Source organism: Lonchura striata, chromosome 5, assembly GCF_046129695.1.
Source record: "Lonchura striata isolate bLonStr1 chromosome 5, bLonStr1.mat, whole genome shotgun sequence".
Classification (NCBI taxonomy): Eukaryota; Metazoa; Chordata; class Aves; order Passeriformes; family Estrildidae; genus Lonchura; species Lonchura striata.
In genome coordinates, this window is record NC_134607.1 from 18,817,818 (window position 1) to 18,835,148 (window position 17,331).

The window sequence follows — 17,331 nt, forward strand, 5'->3', positions numbered from 1 at the left end:
GGACTCATTAGGGGTAGGGCTTAGCCATGAAAAGACATTTCATGTGGCTGATGTTAAGAAATGCAATTTTGTAGGACTTTCATGATTATTTCAGTTGGCTTCTAATGTTTTGCTCCTCTACAGTTTGGTTTAGTGATACTACAGCACTTTGCACAGAATTCAGAATGAGCATAGAGTATGTAAACCTTTCTGTTAAAATGTTGGCTGAGTAATGATTAATCAGTAAAAGATTTTAAGCTGTTTCCTTTAAATTCCAGGTCCATGCATCCTTATTTAACAGTTGTGAGGGCTGGAAAGATACTGCTTTACCCAAGGAAATACATTTTCTGTGATATTTGTTCATTGCATGTATATTCAGGCAAAAAGAGATATTTTAGGGAATGAGATAGTTCTCTGTGGTCACCATCTGCTAAAATGATTCTTTTTTTCTTTCTAGGTATTACATTGGTCGCCAGATGTTTGTGGTGGTTTCCTCACCAGAGATGATCAAGCAAATCTTAGTGGCAGATTTTAGTAACTTCACCAACAGAGCTGTAAGTACATATAAAAGTTGGCTTTGTGGATGGAGTTGGTAGCACTGCTAATTTCAGCTCAGACCAAAAGTGGCTACAAGGAAGTTGGAAATAGAGGCAAAATTACAACATGGTTCAATAAGACCTTAAGCTATATACACTCAATATAAACATTCAGTCAAAGATTCTTGTTACCAGAACACTCTGAGGATGAAAAGGAGTGTCCTTAGAAGAGACACATTGTCCTTGTGACTGAAGCACCAGGTGGTTATTGAAGAGAGGGTTTCCATATCCAGTCTTACCACTGACTTCCTTTGAAATCTTTAGAAAATCACTTACTAGCTCTCTTCCTCAGTTCTCAGTCTGTAACATGGAGATGTTATTATTTGCTTTCTCCCACACATGATCTGTTTGGTGCTTTTAGACTTCACAGGGCAGGAGCAGTCTGCTTGGGACCAGGACATGCCTCCCACAGCTATTGTATATTAGTCATACCTGAAAATAGTAAATAGCAAAGAAGGAAGTTTGAGTTAGCAAGAATTTGTACATATGCTCTTGATTACACTCACCTTGGGAAGCTCATTTTCAGGAGGTGGTTAGAAGGAATAATGAGGGTGAATGACTAGCATTGCTCACCATTTTACAAGGAAATACTGCCACTGTGTGCTGCTTCGGTCCCATCCATTCCCAGCTTCCCTCTGGACCCTTTGTATACTCAAACCTGCTCAAACAAACTCCCATGTGTTCAGGAGGGCTTTTTGTGCCCTTGGGAAACATTTTTTTCTCTGATCAGCTGTCTCCTCTGTCCCTCTGATCCTCTCTGCAACCAGTCAGTCTGTTTGCAAACTGCTCATCACCTTTGCTTGCTTCTTTTGGTACATGAGTTTCACCTTGTGACTGCCTATATCTTACTTAATAACTTCTGGTATCAGCTGCCCCCCATTCTGCCCATAGCTCACACTTGAAAGGAAGAATATATTTTTAGACTTCTTAGGCTGAAGTTGTTATATGTGACATGTGGCTTTTCCCCATTTTCTCTATACTTGAAGAAATTTTCCATCCCTTCCCTTCTTCCACCCCAAGCAGGAACCCTATTTCTTCCTGTCTGTAACTTTCCCATGCTTTTTTTCTTTATGTTTGGTAATAATAGACTGTGCCCACTACACCTAGCAGTAGCTGGTGATCAAGTAATGCTCTTCTGAAATTAGAAAGCTTTCCTTTGAGGAGACACTCAGAGATTTGTTCTGCTCTTAACTTTAGTCAGCCTGGTCATTTGGATCTATCCTTCTCTATATTGTCACACTTCCTAGTTGGTGAAATTTTTCTTCCTCTCCAGGCCTTTTTTTGTTCAGAGGTTTCTCTCTTTTTCTTGTGGTTGTGCATCCATCTGTCACAGTCTGTCTGTAACATCTGTGCTCCTCTCTAAAATTCAGGTAGGTTGTGTCACTGTAGGCCCTCTCTCCTTCTCTCTCCTTTTCTTGCTCTTCATTAGGGATCTGTTAGGTAGAGCTGTCTCTGCAGGTTCACATAGTGCCCTTATCACTTGACTGTCCCCTGAATCATTTGTGGCTTTTCTGTATAACATCCTGCCTTATTGATGAGGAACTGAGATATAGATGGAGTGACATCCCTGTCATTAACCAGAAAGCCTGTCAGATGAGAAAATTTAACTCCTACCCCTCCCTTTAGCAAAATTAGCAGTTTCCCCCCCATGCAGCGTTGCTATTTCTGTCTTGCTTAATGCCCATGAGTCTAAATCAAATTAACTTCCTTAATCTTACATGCTCTCATCTGCTTGTTCTATGGTCTTCTCACATAGCCACAATCTTTGATAATTTCTCACTTTGCACTTTGTTCTCTCCTCTTCCAGCCATTGCTTTTCACTTATTGAAGGTAAGCAGCCTTCTATTTCTGCGTCTTTCCACATCTAACCTGAGGATCTTTCCTCCTCTGGAGTTTTCCCACAGGAAGCTGTCTCCTCTGTAATTTGCAGTCAGCTCTCTTGGGGAAGCATTTGGTTATTCTGTACACTAGTAATCCTACATGAATATAAATAATGCTGGATGGTACATAAGGAAGGCCAGTGGAATTTATTCAGATGTGATTTGGGTTGTATGCAAATAATGATTGAAAGGTGAGAGTGAGAAAAGCACTTTCTAAGTAATAGAATTCTTTCTTATCACATTGACTGAATAAATGTCATTTTAAGACTTTTAATAGGGTTGCTTCTGTTTGTATATTTTAAAATTAGTCAAAGCAAGCTCCTCTACTTTGAGTGAAGCCTTCTATTTGCTAGTGGAGAATTCAAAATGCTAAAAAGATCCCCCAGCTTTATTTTATGAATTCTTTCCCCAGTGAAGAGTGATTATAAAACTGACTTTGGAGTCAGTGCTGTTCACAAAGCTAGGCCAATATATTCCAGTCCAGACATGGCACATGCCTATTATTTCAACCCAAAGCCTTTTTTTTAAGTTTACTTTTTAAAGTATCAGTCTTCTAGGCTGAGAGGATGGGAAAGCAGGTGAGACCATAAGGTTTGAACAGGTCTTAGGAAAACACACTTGTGCTTTTCTTTTCCGGCCTCCCCAGGTGTATTTCCAAAATCAAGATTTGTACTTCATCCACCAGAGTGAAATGTGATTTATCTAACCTAGAATGCCTCGAAGAGAGATTATTCTCTCTGTAGCAGTTGTAGAAATTGTATGTTAACAAATTGTCAGCGAGTTTCAGGATATTCAGGACTAATTCTAAAAGCGAAGTATAGAAAAACTTATATTACATGTTTAAATTTCTGCTTTTTTAATTAATTGTAAAATATATACATATTTGATTAAGAAACAATGGGAAATCAAACATGTGAAGGGCTGAAAACAGTGTATTTATTAGTAGAAGCCAGTAAGATGATGAATCATTGAATTCTGACAGCTTTTTTTAAAGCTGTCTGTAATGTGATGTCATGCCTTTGAGTGCTCATAAGCAGGATGACCTTCATCTGGGATTGTGCACTTGTGGACTCCCTTCTGGGAAGTCATAAGAAGGCCTTTATGGAATGAGAATGGTTTTAATCTGCTGAGAGGATTCTTTTGGAAGCATGTTGTGTCATGTTTCTGCATCCTGATAGACCCATACCATTTGTGCTCTTCTCACACATTGAACCTGCCTGCTCACTCACTATATAGACAAAGTAGATCTTGCATGTGAACACAAGCTAAATTACTCTTCATTTTATGTTTCCCTTTGATACTGTATGTTTCACATCTTTACTATGGCTGTCTTTTGAAAATTGCTACAAAAAGTCTTTTATATTCCCCCACAATCTTCTCTTGTTTCTGAATTACTGGTTAATAATTCTTGCAAAAGAAGTGTTTGATGACTGCAGATCAAATCTGCATTAAGGTTCACTTCCTTTTAGAGCAAGCAACCAAGTCTAGCACACAGGCTGTTACTGCCTTGTAGGCAAAGGGTATATATATTGTTAACTGTATAATCACAGGAAGGCAATAATGACACTCTGCTTTCCCATTTAATTTAGTCTCAATTAACATAAGCGTTAGAGCCATTCAAAACCAAAAATGTCTGCTGTAATATACCTTCATACTTGAGGCATATGAAGCCTTTTCCTCATGTTTTTAATTATGGTTGAAGAAGAAAATATGAAAATTACTTTATATACCTTCTGTCAAAAAATATGGAATTAATTTTAATTTAGGTTAACCATGGAAACCTCAGCCAGCATTTAGGCAGGGCTGTGCTGGAGTAAATGATACCTTTTTCTTACTACTGTGTTGTCTCTTGAATAGAAGCTTCCTTTTAACAGCACTAAGACCATTTTTAACTTCATTACTGTGTTGCAAGTGTGATAGGATTATGATGTTTGTTGCATTCTTCCAGGTGGGATAATGATACATAATCTGTTTTCAGATTGTTTTTAATTCTACATTGAAAATTTGTTTTTCAATTAAGACTTGAGAATCATTAAAGTGCACTTTTAAAAATGTAGGGACAGGATGTTAAGATGGAACAATGTGGAGAGAAACATTACCTGGTACATAATTAAAATAATTCAGATGGCTGTAAAAATATTTCCTAGAAATGTGCATTCAGTGAGCCCCAAGGCAAAGGTAGGTACTGGCTAAGCTTGCCAGGAGTTGCTGCTCTGCCAGGATTCATGTGGCTATCACAAGTGGAAACTAGTGGTTAATTCAGACCAAATCCTTAAATCTACCTGCCAACCAGCTGGAGGAGAGTGACACTTTTAAATTCAAAAATCTACACCAATTCCAGTTGCTGTAAGAAAATATCATCATTTTCTCATCAGAAGTTTGCTGCTACAGTGGTACAAATAAGAAGGGATTAACAGCAAACAACAATGAGGTGATAAAAATAAGAATAAAAAAGTACCAGGAATAGAATGTGATACAAAATCCTTGTATCCCTTTTGAAGGAAAATTGAGTTGCTTGAGCTTCTTTTCTTTTTGCTTGTCTCTTTTTTTTCCTCTTCATCTTTGAGTTGATCCACATAAGATATGATTATTCTTTTCACATTAATAATTTGTCTGTTACATTAAGCTGTTTCATCATCATCATCCATATTTTGGTAAACCTATAAAGTTTAGGCTTATCTAGAGCATTAAATAAAATGCAACCACCAAGTAGGAAGGAACCTATATTCTGCATTTTGTTCAGTTGTGGTCCAGGATTCCTGACATATCCCTGAACTGGCTGTTCTTTCTGGTCTCTTGCTAGAGGAAAGAAAACTGTATATTACTGTATCAAAAGATCTATCTAAATTTGATACAAGATGCCCTCCAGAGGTCCCTCAGCCATCCTGTACTTCTGTGAATTTTGGGTCAGGACCTCAGTCAGCAGAAATCAACATATTTTAACTGACTGATAATGATGAAGTGTCTCCAGAGCAGGACTGGGATGTTACAACTGGCCTCAAATAGCTCTGCTCAGGAACTGGAGGTGCACATCTGTGTTCTTCACCTTCTGCAAGTAAAGAATCATTTGCATGTCCTGTGCAAGATCTTTCTTGTAGCCTTCTGCCTTGACTTTCAGAGAACAGGCATCAGCCCCACTGGTGTGCTGACTTTCAATAAACAGTGATAATTCAGTTGTGTGTCCAAACCCTGAGTCTTATCCAGCTTATGGACTGGGCTGTTTCTTCCATCTCTCTCACAAATACAGTTTATTTTGAAAAATGAACCCACCAACATACTCATTTGGAGGCATGTAATGTAGAAATAGTTAAGGGATGAAGAGTTCTACAGTGTTGTCAAAAGACACATATGCATGCTGCCTTGACCCTGTACCCTTTGGCTGTTTGGTTTAGAAATGTTTCTTTTCTTCAAGTTAAACTTCCTAGGATTATTTCTGGTTGTGTCAATGCCATCGTCATCCTTTCATGCGAATTTCTTTGTTTACTTAGAAATTATTGTTGTAAAGTTCAATGAACTCAGTTTGTAAACAGATGATGAATGAACTTTGCTGGAAGCTTACATTTGCATGGGCACAGGGTTTGGAGCACCAGTGACACAGTGTGACAGCAGGCAAGTCAGTACTTGGAAAATTATTCAAACAAATGAGAAAACATGGCAGATATATATATATATGTATATATATATATACACATATATATATATATATATATATATACACAATGAGATCTTCATTTTTCCTTACTTTAAAATGACCATTCAGTGGGATGGCTTAGTACACAAGTGATGATCTGGTGTGTGCGAATGGTTTGATTACTTTGATTGTGATATTTAATTTTGAATACATGCTGAGTTTTGTGGCTGCAGAGAGAAGGATTGTGCTTTACATTTTTTCATTGCTTCACTCTGTTCAGATTTTTTTTTTTTTTTATTTTCTCCTCCTTCATTCTGTTTCATTTGTTTTTTGTTTGGTTAATATAGGACATGGAAGGTGACTGGCATAACACCTCTGGAGCCAGCGTGTCCCATGATTAGTTGCTATGTCTGCATGTGAGCTTGAATACATATCTGTGTGTATTTATGGATGCATACAGATGCACATATATTGATTCAGGATCTCCTTTTGATTTGATGAGAGGCTGAGTCTCTATTCCATGTCTCTGTAGACATCAATTGTGCCACATCTTATTATGGAAATGTCACAAAATATGCCTCTTTGTGCATGGCATGGTGGCATTTCAGTTCCTGATGCAGTAAAGTCATCATGCCTGATGGCAGGCTGTGCCTTGAATATCCAGTTGTTTGTGATACAGAGCTGTGATGTTCTTCCCTCCCTCCCTGGCCTTGTAGGACAAATCCAAGCATCAATCCTGCCACATGTGCAGTAAGCCTTGGTCTCACTGAGCTGAGAATATTTGGTGCTTCCAAAAATCATTCTACGCCTTGGACGGATAAGTGAAAAGGTGTCCAAGCAGTGAATTTATTAAGATTTACTTTTTTTTGCCTACCAGTTTTGTACAGCTTCTACATTATAGCTGGTTTGAAATTTTGTCTGGTACAGCATCAGTATAGAAAGGGAATCATGTTAGCAGGAAATGAATTTGGTTGTATGTCACTTTTCTATTTAATATTGATTTGTTTGACTGCATATTTGTGGGTACTGTTGTACAGCCATGTGAGCCCAGATGCCTGAATGGTTTTCCAGTGCCAGCAAGCTGAGCAAGGGCTCTTATCCTTGTTTTGACCTGATGGCGTAGGAGCACTGAGGGTAAACAACCCTAACATCTGCTTTCTTTCCCAAGTGTGTCTCCATGGCTGTCTTCTAGATATACTAGAATACCTTTCTAGCTTGTTCAATGTATATGTAACTATTTTACTGCCTTCTATACCTCATAAAACCACTTTTAATTCTGTATTTCCTTTTTTCTTTCCCTTTTTTGCTTTGAGAGCTTTCAGGTTAATTTTTCTGAACAATTAAATTCAGTTTTGTTTAAATGTTTTAAAGTAGAAGTGCATATGCTTGCAGTAGACACTTGAAAATTAAAATAATAAATATTTAGAGGGTCATTTCTTTCACACTGTGTCTTTTTATGCATGCACAACAAATTGTCCCTTATTCCCCATATGCTGAAGCTAATAGCACAAAACTAATGTTATCAAATGATCACTGCTATTGACTGTAAAATTAATCAGACTTTGGCTTCAGTTACCCTTAAAGAAAGGACTGATGTATTAGTAGACTGTGTTCTGTGAGCCACCTGATACTCTGAATCCCAGTTGAGATGAGGTCTGGTTTTGTGATTAGGGCTCTAGGTCAGGATTTAGGAGCTCTGAGCTCAGGTTTTAGCCTTGCTACAGAATTCCTGTGTTCACAAGGGCAAACCATTTAGGAAGTGCTTTGTCACCTTAATAAATGTAAAAGAGTATGTTGGGAATTTCCAGCTGAAGTGTATCATTAGTGAATGTTAGTGCTTCAGGACTGATGGCAATGGGTTGGGATTTGGTTTATCTGTTCATTCAAATGATTGTGGTGGAAGGGTTTTATGTTTGTTCTTAAAAGAAGCTTCAGAAATGCAGATTAAAAAGTTTTAATGAAAAGTGCTTTATCAGATTTAATTGAGTGTATTTGAGGGTCGTCATCTCAAATTTGTTATTTTTATTTGTGATTCCAATTTAGAACAGGAAACCAAATGAAACCTGTGTCCTGTGGGATAACTCATTTGTCATTACCTTTAGAACACCTGGCACCTGCTTCTGCTGACCTCTTGTCCTGGTTCTGGCCAGGACAGGGTTAAGTTTTTTGAGTAGCTGGCAGGGGGCATGGTCAGGACCCTGAGGTTATTCTATGCCACACCATTGCCAGGGGTGGGGGAAAGGTACTCTCTTCTGGGGAGAAGGGGTTCCTTCTGGTCAAATAAACGTGGTGGAAGGAACCATCCAGTATTGTCTATTTTCGGGATGCTTCCATGTGAATCCTTTCTTTTCTTGTACCCTCTCACTGGTATTGTTGCTGTTACTGTTCATTTTCTTATCTCACTGCTGTTTCCAGTAAATTACTCTCTCTCAACCCATGATTTTTACCTTTTCTGCCTCCAGTTCCCATCTGCATCCTGCTTCAGGGAAAGAGAGAGGGGAAAGCAGGGGACCAGGAAGGTGGCAGCATGGTTTGGGGAATCTCAGTGGGGGCACAGAATTGGGGAGAAACACTCCTAAACCACAACTTCACAATTCATAAAAAGATGTCAGCATTTGCTTACATCTATTCACGTTCTTACTTCTCATTTAATTCAGTGGGCCATGACTGTGTATTTACATAAATATGTTAATTCTGTCTGGAACTGGGATATTCCCTTAAATGGAAGATGTTGTTTTCTCTTTACCTCTCATAGAAAAGATGGTGAATACAGTCTCTTCTCAAACATTTGAATATTCAATAAAGACTTGTGAAAGTTTAGGAAGTTGTAAATAACAGTAGGCTGGAGTGCCACAGAACAGCTCTACAGCTTAAGTCAATCTTTAAACACTGACTGTAGTAAAGTCCAATTAATTTGAGAATGATCTTGTTGACTGACTTGAAGATACCCTCTAACAGACAATGTATTTACATTGAGTGGAGACTTAGGCAGTTTGCTGTTTGAGGAAGGTTTCCTGTGTTGCTGTGGCTAGAGGAAGCTCTCAGCCTATTCCCCAGCAGTGGTGCCAGACTGTAGCTGGGTTCGGAGAAAGCCACACTTCCAGTGAGGCTGGTATTTTTACTGGCTAACATATTGTTGTCTAGGTAGATCATACAAATTTGTTTTCTTAAGAGTTATGAATCTCTAATTGAGTAAACAAACAGTAATCATTTTCATGTTTCCAGGTAAGATTGCAAATAAAACTGATTCCTCCTGTGTGAAGGGCGGGCGGTGATGGTGGAAACAGATCGGTTACACACAGATGAAATACAAAATTAAAACTTTCCACTTTTTCTTTTTTCCAGGCATGGGTTGTCTGTTTTCCAATGCTATGGGCCATAAACCTAGGCAATATAAAAGCAATGCAGTTGACTGTAAGGAAGCTAGAAGTCTTAAAAAAAAGTTTCCTCTTTCCTTGCACCCCCATGGAGAAACAATGAGTCAGCACATTGAGACTGCAGCTGATGGTGAAATGCAGAGTCATATTATTTTTCACAGGAGTTATTTATGAAATGATTTCTTTTTCAGCATGGTTCGAAGTATTTGAATGCATCCCTGAGTCTTTCTCTGGTTTATTAATGGGCTGCAGTGCTGCCATCACCATGGTATCCTGCTACCTCTTCCCCTGTGAAGACAGCAAAAGCACATGATGAAATTTACATTTTTAATTCTCCACTCTCCATGCTTGTACACATAAAAATGCTTTACAAAACCATGGGAGAACACAAACTCAAGAACAATCCAGCATCAAGAAGTGACTTGGGTTGCTCTGTTGCTTTGTTACTTCTTAATGCTCTCCCTTTCTGCTGATACACTGCAGCCATCGGTGGTTCAATACCTGCTCCTAGGTAGACACCACAACACCAGATGGATTACGTACTTTACAGCACTAATGATAGTGCCTGATAATGTGTGCAAATCTCCCTTTCACTGCTTGTTCAAGGCAGTCAAGAAATACTGAATACAGCTGTACATAATTACGCTTCTTTTGAAGCTAAATCAGCCTGTGAAATTTCTGTTCCTGGAAAATGGTCAAAATTAGTCAATAAAAAACCCAACAAAACAAACAAACAAAAAAACCCCCAAACCCTTTGCATGTGCTTAGTTAATGGTATACTGTGACATTCTGTTTCCTAAATGCAAGGCTTCCCTGCCAAACTGTTGAGATTTGAAAGGGTGGGGTGGCGGAGGGTGGGAAATACTGCATAATGAAACTACAAAAAGGTGATTTTGCTGCAGGTGCATGAAAATGCTGATTTGACAAGATGAAGTGCATATGCATTGTTTGTGCCATGAGGAGTTAGTATACGACCAACTATGTGTGTGTCTATGTGTTGCAGTGTCACTCCCTCTTTTTGCCCACTCCCCGTTCCTTTCACATATTTGAATTACTGTGAGGTCAGCTTTTGAAATTATCTGTTTTGGCTTGTTTATTCTCACCTCTGTTTTCTTCTTTATTCAATTGTTCTGCAAGATTTCCTTTTCTAAACAACTGAAGAGGACAAGATCAGGGTATTACTAGAATTTGCTTCCCTTCCCCCAGTTTTTTCTCCTGTTGAAACTTGCCAATCACTTTTGAAGCCTACATTGGGCTTTTCTGCAGCACAGGAGATATCATTAAGGCTTTAAACCCACTAATGAGGGAAATGTGCGCTGCTTGAAGGCTCCTGCAATATTAACTACATCCAATTATGTTAGGTAAATGTATGAGTATAGTCAAAACAGGATGAAAGCATATCTTTCTATTCAGGCCAAAAGCAGTCTTCTGAACCAATCTTTCATCAAACCTGCATTGGCTATTTATTTACTGGGTTTGCAGCACTTTTTTTTAAATACTGAATAATAACATCGAAGGGAAACAACACTTACAGTCAGGAAAGGACTATCTATTCCTAGGGCTCTGTTCCTTGTTTAAAAAACATGTTTTTCTGTTAGATAAAATTTGTGAAATATTAAGTCTGATTAATATTTTTTCTTGTTTAAATACATTATTGCTTCCTTATCTAATCCTGCCCTTAGCTAACTGTGTTATGAGTAGGTGGAGTGCAAATGCAGTTTTTGCTGGTCTTTGCTGGTCCTGACCTTTGATTTCTGTTGACTTGTTGTTTTGTTTTTTTTTTCAAAAGGGAAATTCAACTTAGCCTACTTCTTTGGACATTTGCTGTGAGAATATTTTTTGGGAAGCTTATTCAGTTTAATATCACAGGTGTTTAACAGTCCCTCATTTCTGACTTCTGAAACTGTTACTTGACAGTAGTAGATTGGTTGTTTTGTTTACAATTTTCTTTATTTTCCTTATTTTTGACATATTGTAGGGTGTCATGTCCTTTGATTCTTGCCTTTCTCAGTCTGCTTTTGTTTAGAAGAGTAATTAGTTTGTCACTTGTTCCAGAACTGACATAGGCTCAGATCACAGCATCTGAGTTGGCCTTTTTACATGCTTGAGCAGTCAGAGTTCAGACCCAGTACTTTGCTTTGTTTTCATGTCTTTAACCACATTTGGAGTTAACTGGTCTGCTCATGTACAAAAAGTCCTTTTGAAGCATCTGATGATACAGGAACACTTTTAAGTCTATAGATGTTTCACAGCACAGAGAAGTGATTTACATGCACGTACCTGGGAGTCTGGTAATTCAGCACTGGACTAGATGTGATATGGCAATATGTAATATTTGAGTGGTTGTCATGTATCATGCCTAAGATCTGTTCAGCCTGGTTGAGTGTCCTCTTTCAAAGGTGGCTAGCAGCAGAACTCAGAACAGCAGAAGAGACAGCGACAGTAATCTTCCTTCTGGCTTACCTGCCCAGCCTCCAGCACACAGTGCTGCGGTGGCTTCCAGTGCCAGAGAATGCATCTGAGCATCATTTCACTCATTCACTCCATTGGCCACAGATCTGTTCCCACCCCAACCATACCCCATCCCATTTTGAATCCTTTCTCTTAACTCTTATGCCAGCAGATGGGGGTTTTTGGTTTGGGTTATTATTTTTTTTTCCATGGATAAGCTTTTTTTTTTGACTGGGGGCTCTTGTGTGTGCACGAGTCCATTCCTGTTCAGTGAGAATTAATGTGATACATGTGGACAAGTATTATGCTAATCCTTGCAAGATTTTGCCATTCATTTAAAGCATTTTAAAGGTAGAATTATACCTTCAAAATAGTGGGAAAAGCTCTCTCCTTAGACATTTGTTCGGATATCTTAATCCATTTGCCTGCCTTTATGTTTATATTTGAACTTAAAAGTATGAAAGGTCCTTTTTTATTTTATGATAATGTTCTTACCTAGCACAATGCTAACAACCTTTTGTTAAGATGTCTTAACTGGACTCACTGTTTCCATAGCAAGGCCTACAACATAGATCACATGAGCATTCCTCCTTTGGTTCAGCTCAGAAGCGAATTCATCTTAGTTTGTGTCAAAGTGGACTTTTCCAAAACCATGCAGGCTGACTTAGCACTGAAGCAGACGAGTGTTCACACGGGCTCTCCACCAGTTCCATTTAAATTGTGGTTATCTCCAATAGAGGGGGAGTGGTAAACAGCTGATGGGGTCGTAGCATCTTATATTGATGCAGTTAATTTGCAGTGGTTCTCTGACCACAGCCTGGAAAGTTCTCTTCTACCTATCAATTAACTCTGGTAGATCTGTGCTAAGTGAAAATTTCTGCCACTCTGTTGTCTTTGCTTGTGACCTACACTATGTAAGTTTCATTCTGCAAAAATGAAACCTCCATGGGAAAGGATGTTCAGAGACTGTGCACTCCTCAGCGCTGACTGCGTGTAACAGCTACAAATCCGGAGGATCACAAGTAAAGAATGAGTCGGCAGCTATTGTTTTACTCCCTAGGGAGAATTCCCCTTTCTATAGTAACCACCTTATATCTTAGCACCATTTGTTGTGAATAATTGGTAGCAAATAGTTGGCTGATCTGAGCCTTGGGAAGGGAAGGTGCTGCTGTGTGTCATGGAAGTGCTGCACTGTGAGCACACAGCTCCTGACCACGACCACGGAAAGTCACAGGACACTTGCCACTGCTGCTGATGTATTGTCAGCGTTTAATTCACCACCCTTAGAAGGGAAAGGGACGAGGATGAAGGGTGTAAAATTCAATTTTTTACGCTGCATGTCTATAGTAAAAACATGGTGAATCCCAGATGCAGGAAGAAATGATGATGTCTACTCCAGATCAGAAGGCTGAAGCATCTGCTTTATTAAAGCTATACTATGTTACATTAATATACTATTTAAAGAGATACTATGCTATTACTTCTTACTTATGTAACTAACAAACTCATGACTCTCTGCTGAGGGTCCGAGGCACAGCTGGATCCAATTGGTCATTGAACCCAAACAACCTTCACCAGAATCCAATCCAGCAATCACTTCAGGTACACAATCCCCATAACACATTCCATATGGGGAAAACAAAGGAACAGAGATAAAGATTGTTTTCTCTTCTTCTCTCTGTGCTTCTCCTGAGAGACAGAATTATGTCTCTCTGTCCAGAGAATGTGAATGTCACGCGTGTCTCACAGCTCTCCAGTGTAGTGAGCACTCCTCACTTAGAGCAAACGTGGCCACTGCACATTTCCATGTTCATTCACCTGTTTCTGATGGCTTGGTGGTGGCTCAAGGAGACTCCATTTAGCCTCACAGATACATATTCAGCAACATATATAGTGAGATAAGGAAACAGCTGTCCTGCAGCAAAAGTAAGGCTTTGTTGATTATTAATTATTTATTCCTGCCAACCTCTTCTCACTGGTTTTAAGCAACAGAAACAAAAAAAAATCACATTCTTTGCTGAAATAATGTTTCATTCCTCATCTTTCTCTTTCATGCTTGCTCTTGGAATAAAGGGTTTGGGGAAATAAGTAGTAAAAACAAGAACTGTCTTGCAGTCTTCTCTTCTGCTAGATTAATTCTAAGTTGAAGGTACACAAGATATTATTTTTTCCCTTTTCAAGGCAATTGCAACTGACAGTTTCCCCATTTCCTTTTCCATTCTCAGTGTGCATTTAGATGAAGCTAAAACTGCACTCTTGCACTTTTTATGCAGCTTTCCTAAAATAATTCTGAATAATTTAACAGTGGCTCAGAAACATTCCAGTTTAACCAGTCATTGACCTTCAGTCAAGTTTAAATGTCATCAGGCCTATATTGGTATTCCATCAGTTCCAAAGAAGCTGTACTGTTGCAGAGGCAATGGTGAGCTCTATAATTAAAGTTGCCCAATGTCTCCCATTACAATGTTTTCCTTTCTGTAGATTATCATAGTTTCACTGCTTCAATTAGTATTTTCATTTAGAATTTTTCAGTCAAAATGGTCTTGCTATTTTGGTGATGATGCCTAGAGAAAAGTTAGGGTTATTTATCTATTCTGAGGAAAATAAACCCAGTCTATTTCTTTGGCTTTGGCTTTGTTCCCTCTAGTGTTAAGGGCTGGATATAAAAACCATTTTGAAAATCTGACCAAACTGCTTAAGTTTATAAGCCCCTGAAGAATCTGAGTAAACACAGACTCAACAAAAAATTATTAACGGAGATTGACTTACTGCTATCGCTCTCTGCTGACAGAACTCTACAAATTACTAAGAATTTCTACAAGTGACCATGTGAGCTTTATGTCTGAAGGAGGAGAATCTTGAGTTTGTGACTGATTAATTTCACATGAAATGTTTTGGGGGTTTTTATGTGCAATGTTAAAATATTTCAGGATATTATTTCCTCTAGAAATCTTAAATTTGAGAAATCAAATAGAGATCCTGTGGGGGAAAAACAGTATATGATAACATAACTAAAGAATTGGATCCATTTAGACCCATTCCTGCATATGCTTTAGGATATGAAGACTGCACTAAGCCTATGATTTTCAAACCTCTTAATGCTTTATTTTGCTCTCTAGTATCCTCCTAATATAACTGTAATTTGCTGCAGTATAAATTGTTGGCATCCTATACTGTACGTCAACAGTAAAAATTTAGGGAAAAAAACCTACAAACAATAAACCTTTGCCCTAGTGATTTTGATTAGGAAATGTGTGGAAAACAGATATTTCATGTCATATCTGATTCTGAACAGTTTAAAGCCAAAATAAAAATAAAAGGTAGATTGAAATAATTTGTTTCAGTTACAGCTTTTAGTGTAAAGAAAAAGTAGTTTCAATATACAAGGTAAAATTATTTTGTTGGGAGAACATCGATAAAAAGGTAGTTTCTAGAACTTTTTTCCTTCTTTTCTTCCAGAAAGCCTAGAGAAAGAAATTGATTTTTCAATATTGACAGTTTCTTGCAAACCTCATGACTTTAAGTTTCTCTAACCAGCTCTGGTTTTATTTTTGTTTAATGTCTGATTTGAATTTTTAAAAAGAATGTACTCTCCCTAGCTGGTGTTTCACTGTGTCACCCTACATGTTCTTTAAATGCCCTGGCTGCTGGATGGCTCTCCCTTGTATGACCCTCCTTGTAGTCAAGTGGGGCAGCTCTCTTTTTTCACTTCTTTCAGTTCTTCCCTTTGTGCTTGTGGCAGCATTTATCTTATATTGACTTAGGTTTGTCCTAGGGTTAAGATTTATTCTAAGTAAAAAAAAAAAATCAGCAGGGTTTACACATGTCACAGAGGATTTTTTTTTTCCATTTCAAGATCCCTTTTATTTTTCAGGCTGCTGGATGCTGGGGGTGTTCAGCATGAACCTCAAGTGTGAGAGAAGCAGCTGTACGTACAGATGCAAAAGGAATTCTTGTGATGTGGGAATGTGTGCTGTGCTGGCCAGCACTGATGGTTGGGAACTACAGCTCCCACCCACCAATAAAGCTGGGCTTGGAAGTGCAGATTCTAATAACTTGCAAATAAAAATAATATGCTGGGTGCATGCGGTCAGGTGTGATGCATGTGCTGAGTATGGCTACAGCCCGGCAATGGTGTCTGGTCCTTCCAGAGAGTGAAACCTCTTTCCTTTTTCACACAGGAAATCCCAGCAGGCTGAACCTCCAGCCAGGTTACTGACTGCCATTCCATTGGGTCTGGCTGTTGGGGGTTAGTGCTCAGTGCAAGGTTGCGGGTGTCTGGTTCTCATGGCTGGCACACATTCCTTCCCCGGGCACTCAATAAAAGAGACTCCAAACACCAAATCTCGCCCTGCCCTTGTGTGTGTTTGCTGAGCTTCCAGCTTGTCAGTGCCCAAAATGCTGGTGCTGGCTTTTGGGGCACCGTGAGTGGGGAGAATTCAGGCTCTGAACCATCCCTCTGGTTTCCTGTCATGGTAACAGTGCACTAAAACTGAAGGAAGAGTTGTGGGAAAGGCTCCTTAAATGCTCCATCACCTGAAGGAGGCCTGTTTGGCCAGAAAGAGATCTCTGAGCTCTGGGGTGTGGACTCCAGTTTGTGGGGTTTTGTTATTTTTGTTGGTTTAAACATTTTATCTTATCCTAGAACTCTTGTTTTCAACATTTTATTGATTTTAACATTTTGTTGTTTTTAACATTTTATTTTATCCTAGAATTCTTAAAATAATGGTGATATGCTTAATGTTTCATAATCCACACTGCTTCATATTGCAAGTCTAAGTGTTTAAGGATACAAAAGTAGCTGATACTGTTAATTTATTTGGATGAGGTACTTGCTGATACTCAGAGGAGTGTTTCAACTTCTCTCCTTGGAGAAATCAGTAACAGTGATGTAAGCAACACTCTGCTTACATGTGGTTTGTGAATTAAAGCCTTTTTACAGACATTGTGAGCTCCAGGGAACTCATAAGTCCTGTAATGTTATCTGTGCGCAATAGGACTTTATTATTGTTGAAATTATGACAAACATTTAATTCTAGCTATGCTCAAATTAATTTGTAGGAGGCAAATGCACAAACATTATTTCATATAAGCATGTCAAAACATGTTTTCATAAATTAGGATTTTTAAAATTTGATTGAAACTAGGCAATAACCACAAATATGATAATCTTGGAAGCTAAAATGCTGAAAATGTGCTGTGCAACTCCTGAGGAAGTTTTATAGCTTAGCTCTTCTTGAAGGACAAATAAATGATGAATGAAAGCAGCTACTGCTATCAGAAAAATACATTAATGTTTTGACAGATAGATGTAGAAATCTTACTATATGAAACTTGGAATTTTTTTTTTTTCCCCTGATGTGTAAATATCCACTTAGTGTAATTAGAAAGAATTGTGAAGTAGCAGGCAGGGAATT

General features: G+C 38.5%; 1 protein-coding gene across 1 annotated transcript in view; it reads left to right on the forward strand.

Moving 5' to 3' along the window:
• TBXAS1 (thromboxane A synthase 1) overlaps positions 1-17,331 on the forward strand; it is a 250,988-nt gene that overhangs the window by 114,681 nt on the left and 118,976 nt on the right. Inside the window, exon 5 of the mRNA XM_021536482.2 lies at positions 437-533. Coding sequence (XP_021392157.2) covers positions 437-533 — 97 coding nt within the window. The remainder of the gene's footprint in view (positions 1-436; positions 534-17,331) is intronic.